At 44.3% G+C, this 21340-nt stretch overlaps 1 protein-coding gene across 1 annotated transcript in view; it reads left to right on the forward strand.

The window, feature by feature from the left end:
- Positions 1 to 17257: 17257 nt before the first annotated feature.
- The window catches only part of Chic2 (cysteine rich hydrophobic domain 2), a 42295-nt gene continuing 38212 nt past the window's right edge, over positions 17258 to 21340 (forward strand). The window contains exon 1 of the mRNA XM_052198435.1: positions 17258 to 17724. Coding sequence (XP_052054395.1) covers positions 17606 to 17724 — 119 coding nt within the window. The 5' untranslated portion in view covers positions 17258 to 17605. The remainder of the gene's footprint in view (positions 17725 to 21340) is intronic.

Genomic DNA, 21340 nt, shown 5'->3' on the forward strand with positions numbered 1-21340 from the left:
TTTCTTCATTTCAGATGAGACCGTGGGTGGAGTTGGTAGACCAGGAAGAAGGTAAAGTATTGGATTTGATTGATTGATTTTACTTATTGCACGTTATGGGAGAGCATGAGTGCGCCACAGCAGGGGTGTGGAAGCCAAAGGACTTAGTTCTCTCCATCTGTCAGATGGGTCCCAGGGACTGAATTTAGGTTTTTTCAGTCTTGGTGACAAGTGCCTTTATCTCCCAAGCCATCTTGCTGGCCCCAAAGTATTTGGTTTTACCTATGTATTTGGAAATTTAAGAATAGCTAAAAATAGGGCCGGAGAGATGGCTCTGTGATTAAGAATGCATATTGCTTTTGCAGAAGACACAAGTTTTATCCCTTGTACCCACATCAGGAGGCTCACAACCATGTGTAATTCCAGCTCCTGAGGATCCAAGGCCTTAAACCTCTGCAGGCACCTGCACACACGTGTGTACAAACCCACACAGAAACACACACACATGCACTTAATTACAAAAGCAACAAATTTCTTTTTTTTTCTTTTTTTTTATTCGATATAATTTATTTACATTTCAAATGATTTCCCCTTTTCTAGCCCCCCCACTCTCCGAAAGTCCCGTAAGCCCCTTCTCTTCCTCTGTCCTCCCACCCACCCCTTCCCACTCCTCCCGTTCTGGTTTTGCCGAATACTGTTTCACTGAGTCTTTCCAGAACCAGGGGCCACTCCTCCTTTCTTCTTGTACCTCATTTGATGTGTGGATTATGTTTTGGGTATTCCAGTTTTCTAGGTTAATAACCACTTATTAGTGAGTGCATACCACGATTCACCTTTTGAGTCTGGGTTACCTCATTTAGTATGATGTTCTCTAGCTCCATCCATTTGCCTAAGAATTTCATGAATTCATTGTTTCTAATGGCTGAATAGTACTCCATTGTGTAGATATACCACATTTTTTGCATCCACTCTTCTGTTGAGGGATACCTGGGTTCTTTCCAGCATCTGGCAATTATAAATAGGGCTGCTATGAACATAGTAGAGCATGTATCCTTATTACATGGTGGGGAATCCTCTGGGTATATGCCCAGGAGTGGTATAGCAGGATCTTCTGGAAGTGAGGTGCCCAGTTTTCGGAGGAACCGCCAGACTGATTTCCAGAAGCAACAAATTTCTTAAAAGAAGCGCTTAGGATAATTTTAATTAATATGTTAGCAGTTGGAAATAGAGCTTTGACTTTAAAGGTGATTGGGATTTGGCAATAAATATGGCAGCAGCCCACAGTGCTTAAAATATATGAAATATTGGAAATGGTAAGGTAAATTTACCCAGGGTTGGAATGATGATTAAGAAAGGCCTTAAAGTTACACGGCTCACTACCTGTTCAGTAGTTGACTCATAGTATATGACATATTTATTGAGATCTGCGTTTGGGGCTGAATATCAATGTGGTCTAATTATATAAAATATGGAATTGAGACCCATTGTTTTGTGTGCTAATCAAAATTTTCAGTTAAAAAAGAGAGGATATTGAGTCTGTTCTGGTTTTACTTTGTTGGTTCCAGGAATTATGTGATCTGTTGGTGAGCCTGTCTAGGGCTAATCCAGTATTTACCATGTGACCAGAGGCCTGGCGTAGACTGGGATACCAACCAAATTGTAAGACAGTTCAGTGCAAATGTGGGATTGGAGCGGGAGCACCCCGGTGCCAGCTGATCTGTTACTAATAGCCTCCAGGTGCCCTGGGAAATTGGGGGCAGTGTCCTCCTCCTCCTCCATCCTGTAGCACAGAGAAGGGAAATCAGATTCCTTGCCTTCTTCTCTTCCCAAAAGATTCCCTGTCCCTGTGTTCTTTACACATTTTCTGACTGGGTCAACTTGATGTCTGACACACCTGTTATCAGCTGAGCATTCCAGGGCTTCCTCTGGCTAATTACCGTCACATTCCCCAGGCTGAGTCAATCTTCAGGGGCTATTCAAGGTCATAGGATGTTTGCTCCCATTTCCTGAGGAAGCTGAAGTGCCTGCAACATGGTCTGTCCTGTCCACCTCCAGGGAGGAAAGCAGCCATCTTTGAGATCCCGTGTGGATGAGGAAAGGAGGGAGAAGTGGAAAGGTGAAATATGGTATCACTACCCCCAGCTGTAGCTGTTGATTCTGTCAACAGCCATCTGGGTAACTGCCTTCAGCTCCTGGCACCCTGGATAATCAATCCATCAAGTCATGACCTTTAGAGAAAACCAAGTGTAGGCCAACCCTCACTTCCGCTAGGCCTTGGCATTTGCAGAACACAAGCTGCCTTCCCATATGTGACCTCATTACTACCCTTTCCCCTTATCGTGCTTCTACCTTCTCTTCACTACCATATTTTAAATCTTTGAGGTATTACCCCCAAACTGTACCTTCTCTGCAGTATTGTTTTTCCCTAAAAACCTGTCATCCTTCCACACTCTTCTGTGATCATATCAGCGACCGTAACGCCTCTCTATATATACTATACCTCGAGATATCGATTGTTTGGTTCTTGAGTGGGGTACACTTGAGCGGGGTCCACTTGAGGGTGCCTAGGGCTCTCAGACTGCTCCTCAGCTTCACTTACAGAGAAGGATGAGGTGAATGGGCCATTTGACTATGCCGAACCATGATTCTCAGATGAGAATAACACCGATGAACACTGCACTAAGCATTTATTTATGGCCATTTGACTATGCCGAACCATGATTCTCAGATGAGAATAACACCGATGAACACTGCACTAAGCATTTATTTATGTTATTACATTTGATTGCCACCATCAAGACTTAGGAAGCTCTCAACCTCTGTTTTCCGGATGAGGATACTGAAGTGGAAAGAGACAGTTTGTTTAAGAAGCAGTGACTAGATTCAAGTGTGTGTCCTTTTTCTCTAGCTTTATTGAGGTACAGATGACAGAAATGGTATGTGTTTCAGTTCTGACTTTTCATTTTATGTTGCCATATCAAAATACCCCGAGGCTGGGCCAGTTCCACGGCTGAGAGGGTAAAGGCCATTGCTGCCAAGCCTGAAGATCTGAGTTCAATTTCCAGGACTCATGGTGGGAAGAGAGAACAGACTTCTGAGAGTTGGCCTCTGACCTCCATGTGCCCCGCCCTATCCCCAAATCAATACAAATGTAATGAGCAAAACAAAGCAAATGTTTGTTTGTAACTAGCCATCTGAAGGAGGAGAGGCGGGCTGTGGTAGAGCACGCCTTTAATCCCAGCACTTGGGAGGCAGAGGCAGGTGGATTTCTGAGTTCAAGACCAACCTGGTCTACAGAGTGAGTTCTAGGACAGCGAGGGCTACACAGAGAAACCCTGTCTTGAAACAAAACAAAACAAAACAAAACAAAACAAAACAAAACAAAACAAAACAAAACAAAACAAAAGATGGGGGCTGGAGAGATGGCTCAGCAGTTAAGAGCACTGACTGCTCTTCTGAAGGTCCTGAGTTCAAATCCCAGCAACCATATGGTGGCTCACAACCATCTGTGATGAGACCTGATGTCCTCTTCTGGTGTGTCTGAAGACAGCTACAGTGTACTTACATATAATAAATAAATAAATCTTAAAAAAAAAAAAGGAGGAGAGGCCGTTCAGGGTGGAACATTTGATTGCAGATCAAATGAAGAGATTTATTTAGAGTGGGGTTGTGGTGGCATGCACCTTTGGGGGAATCTCTGAATTTGAGGCCAGCCTCGTCTACGTAGAGAGTTCTAGGCCAGTGGGGGCTATATGGTGAGACCTTGCCTCAAAAACAACCCAAAGAGGCTTCTTTTGACATGCATGTTTGCGTACTGACTTCAACACAGGAAATTACAGCATGTTGAAAAGCAGGAAACAAGCCAGCTGTGTGCAGGAAGGCCCAGTGTGTGAGGTGGCTCCAGGCTCCCAAAAGAATTGCGCTAATTACGCTCATTATCTTCCAAGTATAGCGTTGCCATAAAGCTCCACCTCTGAAGGTAGGCTCTGCCATCAGATAGAGGTCGGGGTCGGACACCTGACATAATTGAACAACACTACTGATTTGACATCTGTGTACATAAATGAAATGATCACCATAGTCAAGCTAGTTAACAGTTATCACCTCATGTGCATTAATCTTGTCAGTTGAGGACTGCCAACCAATATTCCAGAAAGGATAAAAGTGACTCAAATTGACCAGGATCTTTTTTTATCCTGTTTTTTTTTTTTAAAGAAATATTTTTATATCTATTATTGTACAAAAGAAATCTTCTTAAATATTAATCCTCAAAAATGGCATGTGGTTTAAGTTCTAAGATCATTTTCTGTGAGCAACTAAAATACCTTTGGCATTATCAGTAAAGGAGAAGAAGAGAAAATCAAAAGGTTTCATGATAATAGCCAAAGGGAAGAAATAGATCAGAGAAAAGAAAATAAGAAAAAGATGGGAAAAAAATCCAGAAAGGACAAATAAAAGTCAAGGAGGAAGTTTTAACTCCTACCTGGAGAAGAAAGTATACAGTAAAATTTCCATATTTTATAATTTAATGTTACAACCCAGCTAGCTCAGTTGGTAGAGCGTGAGACTTGTGATGTCACATAAGAGAAATGTAAAAAAACAATAATAAGTCACAAAAGCTCTCTTACTTTTGAGCAGATAAGTGAGTCTGGAGACACGCCCGGAATTCCAGCACTGCGGAGGCAGGAGTTCAAGGACACCCTTAGCTACTAAGGAATTTAAAGCCTGCCGGTGGTGGCGCACCCCTGTAATCCCAGTACTCGGGAGGCAGAGGCAGGTGGATTTCTGAGTTCGAGGCCAGCCTGGTCTACAGAGTGAGTTCCAGGACAGCCAGGGCTACACAGAGAAACCCTGTCTCTGAAAAAACCAAATCCAAAAAGGAATTTAAAGCCTGCTGGGGTGACTTGAGGCTCTTTAAATAAGGAAAAAGATTGGATGGAAAGTAAAATGTAAATCACAATGTAGATAAATATTCCCTCCCACCCCCCACCCCAGACAGGGTTTCTCTGTATAGTCCTGGCTGTCCTGGAACTCACTTAGTAGACCAGGCTGGCCTCGAACTAAAAAATCTGCCTGCCTCTGCCTCCCAAGTGCTGGGATTAAAGGTATACACCACCACTGCCTGCCTGGATAAATATTTCAGACTATGTTAATAAGATTCTTCCTGTATTATCCTCATTATAATTCCAAAACAAATGAGGGATTTGAAGTCATCATAGAATTATCCCCAATGGCACAAAGGAACCTGGCTGAATGAAATTGGACTCAGCTGTCTTGATCAGCCAAGTCATCCAATGTAGGTTTGATCAGCTTGCAATGAGAACAGAAACTAACTTCTGTTCTTCTGCACTGGTGTCTGTCCACCAGACAGGTCACTCCTGTCTGTGACAGTGCCCTGGATGACATAGGTCTATCAATGCATTGCAATTATATGGAAATTTAAAAAAAGAAAAGAACAGCAAAACAAAACCAAAAGTCCTCTAAATGAATCAATGTGGAAAAACATGGGATTGGTTGGAAAAAGCCGGGATTGAGTTGATCCCAGATTTTCATCCCAAAATGTTTTGATTTAGGATTCATTTGCTAAATAATGTTATTCCTAAAGCATTTTTAAGTCAGAAAGGTCAGGATAGAGCCACATTTAGATGTTACAAGGTATAGTGGGTCCCAGTGGTACTTGATCTAACTAGAATCATATTCTCAGCACACATAACCAGCTACTCAGGACATGGCCTTGAAGCCCTGGTCCTTGTGTTGACAGTAGGGTATCGAGGGGTTTCCAATGCGATAAACTACAACTGAGTGAGATCTCAGGGACACATGGGGATCATATGGAGGGTGAGCAGCATCCTTGTCAGCCTCAAGAGTACATTTGGAGAGTGCATCTTCTTTTCGGAGACCTCTTTTACAGGCTAATTACCATGGTAACCAGCAGCTAAATAACACCCTAGACATTTCTCAGATGACCAGGACATTGTTACCCCAGCAAAGCTATCATAGAAATGTGAACTGCTTACTTGAGTTGTGGAAAATGATAAAGCTAGGCTCACCATTCTTTGCTGGTCAGGACTGTGAGACTACTGCACAAGTCTGAATTGGTGGCTGCTCATCCCCCTCCCACTGCCCCACAGCGAGCTTCTGCTCGCTTAGGGAAAGACTGAAGGGACACAATGTTGCCCTACAGCCAGATTCTGCTCCACTTAGGGGAAGATTGAAGGGACACAATGTTGCCCTACAGCCAGATTCTGCTCCACTTAGGGAAAGATTGGGAGACAATGTTGCAGAAACTTACTTTCTCCTTTTGAAGATAAAGATCTTTTCTCTGGTCGTTTTATGAGTATGAATGTCTCACTTACATATATGTATGCATACCATGGTACCCACAGAAGTCAGGAGAGGGCATCAGACCCCCTGAAGCTCAAGGTATGTGACAGTTACATCAATCATGTGGGCGCTGGGTACTGAGCCTGGCTTGGCCACTGAGTGGCCAGAGCTTTCAATTGCCCTCCGGTGGACATCTTTCATTTCTACAAACCTCTGTAGGTGCTTGGAGAAGGACCCATCATGGCGAGTTGTTTCTGAGAAGGAAGAGGAGCTGGTAACATTGTCTTCACTGTTTAGATGACAGAACTGAAGGAAAGGAACTCAGAGTTGGAAGGTCGCCATGGAAACACCTATGTCTTCCTCTCTCTCTGGCATCCTACCCACTCAGATTAAAAACAACATCATCAGTGATAACCGACATGTACCGAGTGCTTCTCCTCCCTTACACGAATCATCTCGTCCCACCGTTGCAACAACCTTAGGAGTGAGGACTTTGTAATTAGCTCTCAGCACAGATGAGGACAATGGGAGTTGGCTCAACTATTCTCCAAGTTTTCTTTTTTCACATATTTTTAATATTTTTTAATTTTACTTTGTTTGTTTATTTATTATAAGATAGGGTTTCTCTGTGTAGCCCTGGCTGTCCTGGAACTCGATTTGTAGACAAGGCTGACCTTGAACTCAAATATTTACCTTCCTTGGTTTCCTGAAGTGCTGGGATTAAAGGAATGCTCTATTACGCATTATACCTGACTTTCAAGTTGTTTTTTTTTTTTTTAAACTTTTTGTTTGTTTGTTTCTTTTTCAAGACAGGGTTTCTCTGTGTAGCCTGGCTGTCCTGGAACTCCCTCTGTAGACCAGGCTAGCCTCAAACTCAGAAACATGCCTGCCTCTGCCTCCCAAGTGCTGGGATTAAAGGTGTGCGCCACCACGGCCCAGCTTGAAAAAAAAAAACAAAAAACAAAAAACAACAACAAAAAAAACCTACTTTTGAAACAAAACCTCAAGAGGAAGGAAGCACAGGAATTCTGTTATAACCACTTAACAATGTTTCATTATCTCGAGGCAAATGCGTGACCTCCCTTTCATGGAAATTTTAAATCATAGACTCAGCAATTTTGGATTTTAGTTGTCCTTCAGGCTCCTGCCTCTCTCTCCAGTGTGTGTGTGTGTGTGTGTGTGTGTGTGTGTGTGTAAGTCAGAGAAGAGTTGATTCTCTATCATGTGGGAGCAAAGGGTTTTCAGGCTTGCAGCAAGGCCCTTTACCAGCTGAGCCCTCCCACTTGCCCCTACTTCTCTATTTTAAGTCATGTTTAAGAATTGGGCCAGCCAGCTGTCACAGGCCTACAGCCCCACCACTTGGAAGAAAGTCATTAGGGACCATTTTGGAGGCTGCCCATCAAACTCCTTAAATCAAGGTGTATCCACTTGGGAGTCCAAACATACTGAAGGATATAGACCATACAGGCTGAAGGGAATCAGATGCAGCCTCTGCAAAGAGGCAGCTACCTCACTCTACACACTTGGAAGAAATATGGTTGAAATATATGGGCATATTTGACTCAAAGAATGAAGATTTTGTTTTTTTGGGTTTTTTGTTTTGTTTTGTTTGATTTTTTTGGTTTTTTGGATTTGGTTTTTTCGAGACAGGGTTTCTCTGTGTAGTCCTGGCTGTCCTGGAACTCACTTGGTAGACCAGGCTGGCCTCGAACTCAGAAATCTACCTGCCTCTGCCTCCCAGAGCGCTGAGATTACAGGCGTGCGCCACCACCGCCCGGCTAGAATGAAGATTTTGGATGGGGATATCTTTACAATGGTGGGCTCATATAGAAATGTAACAGTTTTGTATCTCAGAGATTATAATGAGACGTAACAGATGAACAAGTATTGAGTGACCTTAGATCCAGGAAGTATGCAAAGGCTAATAGTAGTAGTAGTAGTAGTAATAGTAATAATAGTAATAGTAATAATAATAATAATAATAATAATAGACAGTCTTCACCTTCAAGAATCTAGCTTTTCCTGTGGCAGAACAGACACCACTTTCATATATACTCAACTAGACATGATGTTTAACATCAGAACGAAAGTGTTTGGCTATAGAAGAATCACCCAGTCTAACACATTTATGCTTGGTTTTCTTCTTTTCCTTATTCTGTTTCTTAAAGCTTCTTGTAGCTCAGGCTGGCCTTGAACTTGCAGTGGATCAGCTGGAATTGAGCCCCCTACTTCCACCTCTGGCGCGCAGGGACTGCTGGCTGTGTTTGTGTAATGCTGGAGGTCAGACCCATGCCTTCATGCACGCCAGGCCAGGGTTTGACCTACAAACCCAGCCCCCCACCTCTTTTGTTTTCTCCTTTGAAAGAGGGAGTCTTGCTCTGTAGTTCAGACTGGCCTCAAGAGGGATCCCCCTGCCTCTACCTCTGACGTAGCTACATCTAGCCTTGATATATGGCTTGGAAGAGCAGTGGAGACCAAATGGCTTCTGTTTCCATTCTGCCTTATGAGACATTATTGTGTGAACTTAAAAGACTGCAGAGAAATAAAAACTGAATATAGCTCGTATTTTATGTTTATAGTGTTGGATTTAAATCAGGTAATATTTAATCAGATAGTATTGAAAGACTGTGAGAGAACCCTTTGGGTTTTATTGGATTTATGATGAAAATATCTTAGAGACAGGATCTGAATTAAATATGTATTCATAGTGTGAGATGACCTAGAAAGAATGACTTCACATACATAGCCACCTTTTATTTTATTAATCTAGTTAATTATCCTGCTGGTGTGAGGAAGACAGAGGTGTAAGTAACCCACATATTTGTCTGGTGTTTCATTTGTTTGTTATTTTGAGACAGTCTTGCTGTGCATTCCTGGCTGGCCTAGAACTTGCTTTCCCTCCCAGGCTGACCTGAAATTTGGTGCAGTCCTCTGGCCCTTACCTTCCAAGTACTGGAATTATACATGTGTGCCCCCACACCTGGATTCTACTGGTATCTAAACCAGTAGGAAATATCCTACTTAGATCCAAGACTTGGTTCTAATCATACCTCTACCAACATCACCATCACCACCACTATCACTACCACCACCACCACCACCACCCTCTACCATCATCACCACCACTACCACCACCACCTCCACCACAATCACCACCACCATTACCACCATCACCACCACTACCACCACCACCACCTCTACCACCATCACTACCACAATCACCACCACCACTATCACCACCTCCACCTCTACTACCATCACCACCACTACCACCACCACCTCCATCACAATCACCACCACCATTACCACCATCACCACCACTACCACCACCTCTACCACCATCACTACCACAATCACCACCACCACCTCCACCACAATCACCACCACCACTACCACAATCACCACCACCACCACCTCCACCGCAATCACCACTACCATCACTGCCATCACCTCCTTTTCTTTAGGTAGTCTTTTGTAGCATAGGCTAGCCTTGAAGTTATTATGCAGCCAAGAATGACCATGAACACCAGAGCCACGTCCCCCTACATCTTGAAACACTGAGACCATTTAGTTGGGGTTTATTCTGTACTTCAAAAACAGTCCCACCAACTTCATGCATGCTAGGAACCAACAGTTTTGGTAATATGTAATAGGTAAAGTGCTTAAAATAGTGCCTTCCTGGTATGGTTTCAGTGGTTCATAACTATGTGTATTTTGGAAGCTAAGGCAGGAGGATCAAGGTTATCACTGACTATATGGAAAGCTCAGAACCGGTCCCAGCTATGTGAGCTCTTACCTTAAAACCATAAAAATGGAAGTGCTAGAGAGATGGCTCAGTGGTAAAGGGGGCTTGTGGCCTTCCAGAGGACCATAATTCAATATGTAGCACCTGTGTGGGGTGGCTTGCAGCTCCAGGGGCTCTTAGGCCTTACACTGGCCTCTGTGGCACCTGTAGGCATGTTGCATACATTCACATACAGACACAGGCACATAAGTAAATTAAAAACATAATAATAAAAAGGCTCGAACAAATCAATTTAAAAAATGAGAAAACAAATTGTACTTGAAAATGTCAAAATGAAACCTAACGCTTTGCTCATTTCAAAATTAAGATTTTTAAAAGGAGAGAAAGGAACAGTGCCTGGAATTTTTTTTTTTAAGTATTTACTTTTGTCCCATTAAATAAGTTCTGGGGTTGTGGAGATGGATCATCAGGTAAAGGCACGTGTGAATCCTGGCAACCAGATTTCCATCCTTGGAGTCTCTGTGATAGAAGGAAAACTCCAGAAACTCTTCTTAGCCTCCACCCATGGGCTCACACATACAAACACAAGAACACAAATACATAATAAAATGTTTAAAATGTTTATTATAAGTTATAATGTAATAAAATGTTTATTTTATTACATTATAACTTATAATAAACATTTAAAACATTTAAAAGTTCTGCCTTCTTGAAGCTCCAACTCTGAGTTATTTTTAAAATGTATCGCATTATATATATATATATATATTATATTAACATGTGATACATTTTAATAACTATATATATATATATATATATATATATATATATATATATATATATATATATATAATAAGTACATATGATATCTTCCTATGTAGCTCAGGCCTGCTTCAGATTCTTTGTTTGTTTGTTTGGCTTGGTTCGGTTTTTTGTTTGTTTTTTGAGACAGGATTTCTCGGTGTAGCCCTGGCTGTCCTGGAACTCTCTCTGTATACCATGCTGGCCTTGAACTCAGAAATCCACCTGCCTCTGCCTCCCAAGTGCTGGGATTAAAGGCATGTACCACCACTGCCCGGCTCCTGCTTCAGATTCTTGAGTTGGTTCCTTTCTTAAGTGTAGACAGGTGTCTGCTGGCTGTGTCTTCCTGCAACAGGACAGGACAGTTCTCTGGGGACTTCGATCTAAGGGCACAGCTTTGGAGTTGGACCCAGGGTACAGGCTTGCTGCTGCTGCTGCAGCTCCTGTTTTGCTTTTGAGACAGTCTCACTATGTAACCCAGGATGGTTCAGACCCATTGATCCTCCTGCCTCAGCTTCCCAAATTCTGAGATACAGGTGAGAGCCACCACATCTGGACCTATATATAAGTTTTGTGGGGATATGAACATGTAGTCCTTGGGATTAGTGACTTTTTTTTAATATAGAAAAGCAATTTATTCTCATTATCAGCACTTACACAGTTCGTCATGGGAGAATAACAGGTCTGATGGTGGGTAAGCCAGCCAATATGGAGATGGTATCAAACTACAATGTTCAAAGACTCCTCCAGCCAAGAGAAATAAACTCTTATCAAGGATTAATATAATTTAAAACATACAACTATCAGTTCACTTTTCTCAATGAGAGTTTACCTGTGGTACAACTTCTAGGTAAAAACATGCATCTTTAAAACTTGGTAGTCCCAAATTTTAAAAATAGGAAAAATCACAACAGCAACAATAGCATTTCACAGAAAGGAAAAGAACAATATGAAAACAGCTCAAGGAATACATGGAGAGGCAAAAAAATAAATCCCTGGGGAGGGAACAACATGCAGTCTTAATGAAAAAACAAATGGAGACTGGTCTACACAGGAAAGTGCATCTGGGGGAGTCCACTGAAGGACCTTAAGGTGGGGATCTATATGACTTGAATCTCCCCAAGTTCATGTATAAAACTGACAACTTGAAACCCTGGCCCCCCTCATTCATCCTAGCCTTTGCTTAAAGGCCTGAAAATCTTGAGCATTTAGGTTAATAAGAAAAATAACCACACATCATGTGCCCCATTTCTGAAGCCACTGTAGACCTGGCTTTGTTACTAGAAAATTCCTCAGAAAATTTAAATATAACTTGGTGGCTTTGTTTAATAAAGGCCCCCCAGGTAAGAGTTAGAAAACAGGGGCTGAAAGAGATGGCTCAGTCCAGACAAGAGGACCGGGGTTCAGTTCCCAGCACCCACATGGTGCTCCACCACAGTCTGACTCTAGTCTTCTAGGATCTGATGCCTTCTTTGATCTCTGAGAGCACGGTATACACATGGTGCACAGATACACATGCAGGAAAACATTCACATATATAAAATAAGTAAAATCTAAAAGCGATTTGAGAAAAGATTAGAGGACACCCAGTTCGGGTTAATAATTTTTGGCGACACTATTATTAAAGGGAGAACTGAACAAAGTCGGAATCTCAAAACCTGTGCTAATTGATTTCAAGGTTCAAAGGAAAAGGGGGAATCTAAAAGTCACAAATGCAGACATGTCTAGGATCCTTGTCCTCTGGATCCACGCTGCCTTCGGGGATCCGTCACTATAAATGTTTTCGGTCACCTGCCTCCCTTGCATGATATTATTTCCTGATTTGGAACAAATCAGTCCAGCTTCACCGGGATTCCAGGAGAACTCAGAGATCGTGGCTGTGTGACCTCCGTGGTGGGCTATCCTTTGCATCTTGTGTGGCCTGTTCCTCTCTAGTTTTACTTAATCCCAGGCATCCCATCTATGACCAGAAGTGAAAGTAGTCTCACTGTGAGGTGACGACTGATCTTGGACTATTTCATCCTGAAATGATTACTATTTGAGTTTCAGGTTTCTCAGATCCCACAGGTTTCAGCAGATCCTATGGTAAGAATGAGCTCACTGTAAGGATTGAAAAGCATTTTACCTCAAGCAGTGGGAGCACTTTCTGAGTGGCTCGGAAGTATTCTTTGAGAAGCTATCATGAGTCTTACGTTTATGACCATCCACAACTGACCAAGCCAGATGCCAGGGAACATGGATTGCAGCTGTGTGTCTTGTCACGATGGGTTCAGCATCCATCACTTTTTCTTCCTTTGAAGCTGAGTTGCTGTCCCCTAGGCAGATGCTACTGTCATCTGGAGATCTGAGTCCCTGCTAAGATTTGCCTCCCTTCAGATGTTCCACTCTCCAAGGGTGTCTGGTTCAGAAGGGTGCTTTGTGCAGTCAAAATCAAGAACATCACTGGATGGAGTCTTTGCCTCAACAATTCAAGCAAGGGTTCTGGGGGAAGATAACAAGCCCTGTTTACTACTTCAGTTTCTCACTGACAGAGGCCAAACTTCCAAATTCTCCTTCCTCACTGTGGTGGTGCGATGCATCGAACTGAGCATCACCATCAGGGAGCTAAACCCTGGCAATCACAAGGTGTTCATGTTGTTCATCTGATGTCTGTGTCCCCAGGACATGTCAATGAGTGTTGAAATCATTCCCTTAAAGTCTGCTTTGGTTATATCTGGAAGTCACTGGGCAGTTAAGCCCAGGCCATGGATCACCACAAAATTGTAAAGGAAAGGGTGTTCTTTTTCCATATTTTGTACTCCTCATTGGTCATGGTCTTCTACTGAGTAGACAAAGGCTGCTTCCTATGGTCACCAGTGATTGCTGGTGAGGCCAGAACGGGTGTGGGAGAAATCCTGGGGCTATATGTGTGGGAGGGGCGAGGAGGCTGCCCACCTGGATTCAGAGTGGCTCAAATAAGAGGAAATTATCTTACAGTCTGGAGAGAGGAGGTCAAAGAGCCAGGGACCAGCCTGTGGAGGGCCTTCTCCTGGTGTTCACGTAGCCTTCTTCTCGATATCTTCTTCCATAGCAGACAGGAAGAATGCAGGGTCTCTGCTGTCTCTATCAAGATATGAATGTTCTTCTGAAACCTCCCACGCTGTATTTTAAACCCATTTAGCTACCCCAAAGGCCCATGTCCAAAGACTGCCATGACACTGAGGGTTAAAGCTGACGTATGTTTTTTAGGAAGGGTTAAGGTCACAGCACATGCACTCTCTCATGTGATCCCTCATAACCATGGCAAAGGTTCCAGGAGGGTGAAGAAACTCAGAAAGATAGATGTGGGGGCTGGAGGGACAGCAGTTAAAAGCACTGGCTGTTCTTCCAGAGGCTCCGGGTTCCATTCCCAACACCCACATGGCAGCTCACAGTTGTCGGTAACTCCAGTTCCAGGGGTTCCAATACTCTCACACAAATATACACACAGGCAAAACACCAATGCATAAATAAATAAATGAATGAATAAATAAATAAAATGCATGGGACTGTTTTGAGACAGGGTTACTTTGTCTACTACTCTTAGGTGCCCTGGGACTATAGATCAACCTGACCTTGACCAAACAGAGATCTGCCTGCCTCTGCCTCTGCCTCTGAGTGCTGGGATTAAAGGCCTGTGCCACCACTGCCGGACTAGTTGGAGGTCTTTAAATCTATGAATGATGGACTCTTCACTACCCAAAAGGATGAGACAAGAGGATTGCCACAAATTTGAAGCCAACCTGGGCTACATGACAGGTTCTAGGCCAGCCTGGGCTATGAAGTGAGTTGCTGTTTCACCCCCCAACTCTCCCCACCCCCTCAACCTGCACCCCTGACCCCGCTCCCTGCCTCAAATAACAACTAAAGTCTTGTCTCCTGGGGTTCCTGAGCTGTCCTGATGGTTCTAAGCCAGTGAGTCTGAAGGAACATGTTTGTGGGGAGGGGTGTACTGTGAGCACGGCAGAGGGGAACATTTTGGAAAATGTTGGTTCATACTCAGGAAAGGTGGAGGAAGTTGTTTGGCAGGAAACAATCCCGGGGCATTGGGGGTGGAGATTGGAATTATGATGTCAACTATTACAGAGAAATGCTTGACTCATCCTTCCTCACCCTCTTGGCCTCATTCCCGGACCTCGAGCCCCTTTACTGACACCAGCAGGTTTTTCGAAACCGGAAGAAGCGGAGTGCAAAAGAAAGAAAACAAAGACTTCTCTTTACACCTCGCCAGCGGGAGTTAGAACAATCTCTCCGTGGAGTCCAGCAAGAATGCTTCTCCCACATGTCAGTGTGGAAAGTGAGGTTCTTGCACATCCTCTGCTGCCTAGTTAATTCCCAGTGTTCTGCAAGCAGTGCCAGCCACGACCCATGTCCAGTCAGGAAAACATCCATGGAGGTTCACCTCTGAAGCCAGATCTGTGGAGGGTGCTGGAAGCAGGAAGGGGCTCTTCCAGTTTCGTCCGTCTGTCCATCCATCCTTGGAAGGTTGTCAGCAGGGTGATGATCAGCGGCTGTGTTTACTGATAGGAGAATTCTGGGTCACAGACAGCATGCAGGGTGTGGCCTGTGACCGGAACAGGCCCATTTTCCTCCTCCTCCTCCCCTCTTCCCGGTCCTTTCTGCAGCCACTCTTTGAATGTGGCCACTGGTCTCTTGATTGCTGTCAAGAGGGAGGTTCAGGAGCTTTCTGTAACCAGGATGTCAAAGTCGAAGTCCTGAATGAGAGTGTAACACACACACACACACACACACACACACACGACCAAGAGCGAGTTCACGTAGGCTTTCTGAAACAAATGATGCTTCACAGACACAAACATTACACAACGCGAAAGGAACGTGGTGGTCTTCATGGTGGAGAATCTGGGAAGAATCAGGAATGTTTCCTCTTGTGACTCTATTCACCGAGTGCCAGGTCCTCTTCTAAGCATTCCACATACAGCAAGACAATCTGTAGAGTAGTCCAGGGGATAGGTGCTGTTATCTTTGTTTTAGAGCTCAAACTGGCCATATAGAGTGACGTTCATTCCTGATTTTCCTGCTGGGTTTTATAGATGTGAGCAGCCACGCCCTACTTCTGTCTTTCTGTTACAGGTCAAAGGCCAAGAGGGTAAAGGACTTGTCCAGGGTCCCATAGGAAGTGATAGAGGAGGATTCAAAGTCAGCCCTCAGAACTACCAAGCTGAGCTGCCTCCTGTGTGTATGCTCCATTGGAGGCTTTGCCATACCCTCTGAACCCAACAGAGAATTACGATCGCTTTCCTTAATGACAGATAAGTTACTCTCAGAGACTGTAACATACACATGCACACGGATACACACACACAGCTCACCGCGTAGCCGGCTCAGTGTTTATTGAATGAAGAAATGTAGAAAGGTCTGACACATGGACTATTTCTTCCATCTTAGCTTGCTGCCCGTTTTCTTCAGCTCTTTCCAGGACTAAGATGTCCAGCATTTCCCACCGCACATTAACCTTTGTACGTTTTCTGCTTGGACAAAGAGCCGTAAACAACTTGAAGGCTGTGAACACTATGTAGAGAACTGTTTGTGAACACTGGGTCCAGTACAACTATTCTTTCCTTCCCAGTCCAATGAGGAACTCTTGTTACCCCATTGTCCAGATTGTCCTTAGGAGTCCAGTCCTGTTCCTATGCTGTTTGGATGCCGGGCGGACTCTTGATTATGAAAGCAAGCCCAAGGTGACCCATCCATTAAGTCCACTGCTCCTCCTTCCTCTCTTCCCCCTCCCCCCCACCTCTTGTGGAGGAAACTGGGAAGGTTTATGGGAGAAAACATTATCTTTCATTAGAGAGGTGAAACATACAAGTGCACCTTCTTAATTGGAACCCGGAGAACTTGTCAACTTTGATAGTATGATGGTGAGATTTCTTGTTTAAACAACCAACCAACCAACCAACCAACCAACCAACCTGGGACTGTACTTGAGAGGCTAAAAGGACAAAATGGCTTTGGAGATATTTTGGAAAATCAGGCAGAACAGTAGACAAGAATGCACTGCTTTGTTGGTCTCAAGTTGGCAAAGTCAACCAACTCTGCTTCGCACCATGGACTAAGAACGGATTATTAACCCGGCAGTCAGGTTCTCTCAGGACAGATTCTCTATGGTCCGCCGTCGTTGTTTGGTCTAGAGATTACTTCAGCTTGGCTTTCGGAGTCGAGTCAGGGTCAACGCCCTGGTCCTCACAGACGCCGCCTTCCGGGTCGGTGACCCTGGAGCCGGAGGGCGGGGCCGCGCCGGGTGGAAGCAGAGGAAGAGGCCGGCGTCCCGGGAGCGCGCGGGGGGGGCCTTCCGCGTGCGCGCGCCCGGTCGCCCGTCTGCCCGTCTGCCCGTCCGCCCGCGCGCCCACGCTCGCACCCGCGCCCGCACCGCCCGCGCTCCCGGGAAGTCTCGCGATGCGGTAGCCGGCTGCTCCTGCTGCGGGTGGCTCAGGCTGTTGCTGTGGTTGCCGGAGTTGCGGCGGCGGCGGCGACGGCGCTGGCGGCGGCGGCGCTGGCGGGGGTGGCGGCCCCGGCGGATGTTGACATTGTGTTGTTGTTCCTGCCCACGGTAATGGCGGCGGCGACGGCGGCGGCGGCCGGGACCAGGTCTCCTCAGTAGCCAGAGCCGACACTGCCGAGCGCCAGCTCCGCGGCCTCCGCGCCCGCCGCCTCCCCAGCCGTTCCCCGCGGCCGCCCCAGAGCCAGGGCCCCGGGCGCGGGGCTCGCAGGCGCGGGATGGCGGATTTCGATGAGATCTACGAGGAGGAGGAGGACGAGGAGCGGGCCCTGGAGGAGCAGCTGCTCAAGTACTCGCCCGACCCGGTGGTGGTCCGCGGCTCCGGTCACGTCACCGTGTAAGGCCCTGCGAGGGCTCGGACGAGGACGGGAGGCGCGGGCTGGGTGGGCCCCAGGACCCCTCGGGGTCCTCCTTCCTTGAACCCCCGTCCCCGGTGACTGGCGCGGGACGGGGGCCTTCGGGAAGCTCCGGCGATCAGGAAGTGAGAACTTGCTCTGTCTCCCATTTGTTTAGGACTCCCAAGTGGGGACAGACACTGCCTCCCCTCCCTCCCACAGCCCCGGAGCAGGCCACACGGCCCGCGGGATGTGTGGGGGTCCCAGCTGGGAAGATGACTCTTCAGGTTTACCTTCTGGGCCATCCGTGCAGGCTAGAGGTGCATCTAGATCTTATGGGATCCATCTTTGTAACCCGCCTCCCCCTAGCCCCCGTTATTCTGTGGGACTCTGCTTGACATATGGCTCAGAGGTCAGATCTGAGGTGTGAGATCCCAGTGGCAATTGGTAAATGAAGTTCACTGTCGTGTGTCTGTCACACTTAGAAACACACAGGGCTTCCCAGTCCCTCAAGAGTAAATTTCTGCAAAACCGATTCAAGTTGCTGTCAATTATGTGTGATAGAAATGTACAAGTGGACGTAAAAATAGGAGAATACATTCGTTTACAACGAATTATAAGTACTGAGTTTCCTGTAACCGGTCTGCTTTGGGGCACGGACCTAGGTTGGCTTCTTTGATAAGGGCTTCTGTAAGGTTTATTAGCAACATCAAAAGTCCAGTATTATTCAAACAATAAGGGATGAAAGCATTCTGAAAGGTCATGACTAATAAAGGAATGTAGACTTGAGGCAAATAATGAGCTGTCCGGAAGAAGGAAGTTTTGTAACATTTCCCTGATAAAATCCGGAGTTTGTACAACTTAGGGTATTGATACTCCTTTGCAGCTGCTATCTCCAGCTAAAAAGTCAAAGCTCAGACTTCCTGTCCTTGCCTGTCACTTTATCACTGATATAAAAAGGCTGCGAGTCTGAAGCTGTCTGGAGCGTTTTTCCTTGGGTTTTGGTGTAGGGTGAGTGGAGTGTGCTATGAGCAAGGCAGTGACATCGGGAGGCTCCTCAGAGATTGTCACTGTGGTGTTGAGGGCAGTCATCTTGCCTAGCCATGTTGTTGTTTGAATGTGCTTATGTAATGCTTTGGTTTCTTAGCACCTGTTAACGTGTGTATTTAGGTGACTTAACAGGGCAAAAACACTGCATAATCATTGTCCCAGTCCCTGGATAAGGAGATGGGTCTTCACACCATAATAATAACAGCTCTGTTTTAACTGTCAACACAAACTTAATTAAGGAATATAGCCAATTATGAATAAGACAGTTTAAATGTATATTGTCATGTTTTTAGTGTCATAACCTGCTATTTAATTTTTAGTTTAACTCTTAGGACTTTTTTATTTTTATTTTAAACATAAGGACTATGGGTGCTTTTAGAAGTGATTACAAACAAACAAAGGGTACAGTGGTTTGTATCTTTAGTCCCAGTACTCAGGAGGCAGAGGCAAGTGGGTCTGTGTGTTGCAGGCTCCCCTGGTCTTCAGGGCTACATAAAGGGTTTCCAAACTTTTTCATGTTGTCTGTACGCTTCCTTAAACTCCTCCTGTCGAATCAAAGCTGGCAGAATTGTATTTACAGAGGTTCAGCTAGGGCTGGAGATGTAGCTCAGTGGTAGAGTGCTTGTCCTGGGTTCAGAGTAACCAAATAAAAAGGTTCAAGTGCAGTTGTAATGTCTCTTCTGTTCAAGAAGAAGAAAAGCTAAACACTTTATTAGGAAATAGAATCGTCAAGGTGCTCAGAAAGTTTGGTTGTAGCTGACTATTTGGATTGGCCAGCAGAGAGTAAAGCAATTGTTAGTCCTTTTTCATCCTGCCTTTCAGAGTCACCTGACTTGTGCTCAGGAAATACTAGCCTTTATTATTATCAGCCTTGGAAATAAGAACTTCCATTTGCAAAACTAACATCATTTAGTCTAGTTGCTCTGCTCATTGAAATCATCTGGGAACCCAGCTTTGTCTCAGCCCTCGCCAGGCAGTGGGCCACAGATGAGCGGAGCTCTGGCTCATGCGTAGGTTTTGATGGGGTGGGAGGAAGATCTTGTAGGTGTTTCTGATTTGTGTCGAGGATTCTGCTGCAGACACTAGTGATGGTGGTGTTTGCCACCTTAGCAGGAAGCCTTAATATGTTTGTGATCTTCCTTAGACACTTCTGATAGGTAGTAATTTATGTAAATTACTCACCTGTGTCTCTCAGTTCACAGGATGACAGCTTTAGTACATACCTTTCCAGATTAAGGAGTGAGGTAATGTATTCAGAGAACACAGGAGTTTGTGTTGCTGTGCTTAGGAACACTTGCCTTTATTGGTTTTTACTCTCCTCAGGTAGTTCTGTACTTTGAGAAACATTTGTGTAAAATATAGATTAAGAATTCAGCATTGCCATTTTCAAACCAAACAGGGATTCATTTAGCTAATTCCTTTTTTATTCTGAATCAATTTGTTATGTATGTAAGAATCTTTGGTCAGTGAAAAGCCAATCCTGTTTCGTGGTGATATAGATTTCTATAATAATGTAAAGCTTATATATGACCATCATGCATAATGCTAGGCATCCTAGACTTTATAGCTATGTTTACACCTGCATAAAGTTTTGAAATTTGTGCTCATATGTTGTTATAACTTATAAATGTGTTTCATTTTCCTTTTCAAGTATAAACAGGAAAAGCAATTAATAGTTACCATAAACCATGGGCTAGAGAGATGGCTCAGCAGTTAAGAGCATTTGTTGCTCCTGCAGAGGACCAGGTTCAGTTCCCAGCACCCACATGGCAGCTTACAACCATCCATAACTCCAATTACAGCAAGTCCAACAAAACACTCATACACAAAGATAAAATGAATACATCTTTAAAAAATTAAAATTATAGTAAACCACATAAGCCTACTTTCCTTTTTGCTAAGGAATTGGTTAAAGCATTCTTCCCTTGTCACTTTGAAAGAAAGGATACTATAAACAGTTACAGTATCGTCTGTAATCCAGGTCAGACTGAAGTTTACTATTACTCTAATTTGAGAAATCGTTTTATTCTTTTGTGATATATTCTTTCTTGATATTCTAGGTGAGTAACATTTTTTATTTTTGATTTGCATGTAATAGGAAAAATCTTTTGTAGAAACATATTGAAGAAAAGTCCTGTATGGAAAAGAAAATGATAAGTCCCCATGGTTTCATATTATGCACATACAATTAACTTGGAAGACTAGAAGAAGAAAAAAGTGACAAACTTACTAGGTACTGTTGGTCAAACTGATTAATACTCTTTTTAGTGGAAGGGTATAAGTAATGTAAAACACACTGAAGTAACTGATCGGTATTTACAGACAATTACAGTTCAATAGATTGCTGAGTTTAGAGGAACCAGTGTGATCATTACAAGACATATCACATGTCAGTGTTTACTAAGTTTACTCCAATCCATTTCTTTTATACTCTAAAATAACTTTATTATGTTTCTTGATGGGATAGAACCACAGGAAAGCCATGGTGACCAAGGTCAGCCAGCTTCTAGCCAGTTAGGTTTAGTAGTTGGTGGCCACTCTGACCATGCTGAAGAACAGTTAGCCTGC

The sequence above is a fragment of the Apodemus sylvaticus genome, chromosome 11 (assembly GCF_947179515.1).
Source record: "Apodemus sylvaticus chromosome 11, mApoSyl1.1, whole genome shotgun sequence".
Classification (NCBI taxonomy): Eukaryota; Metazoa; Chordata; class Mammalia; order Rodentia; family Muridae; genus Apodemus; species Apodemus sylvaticus.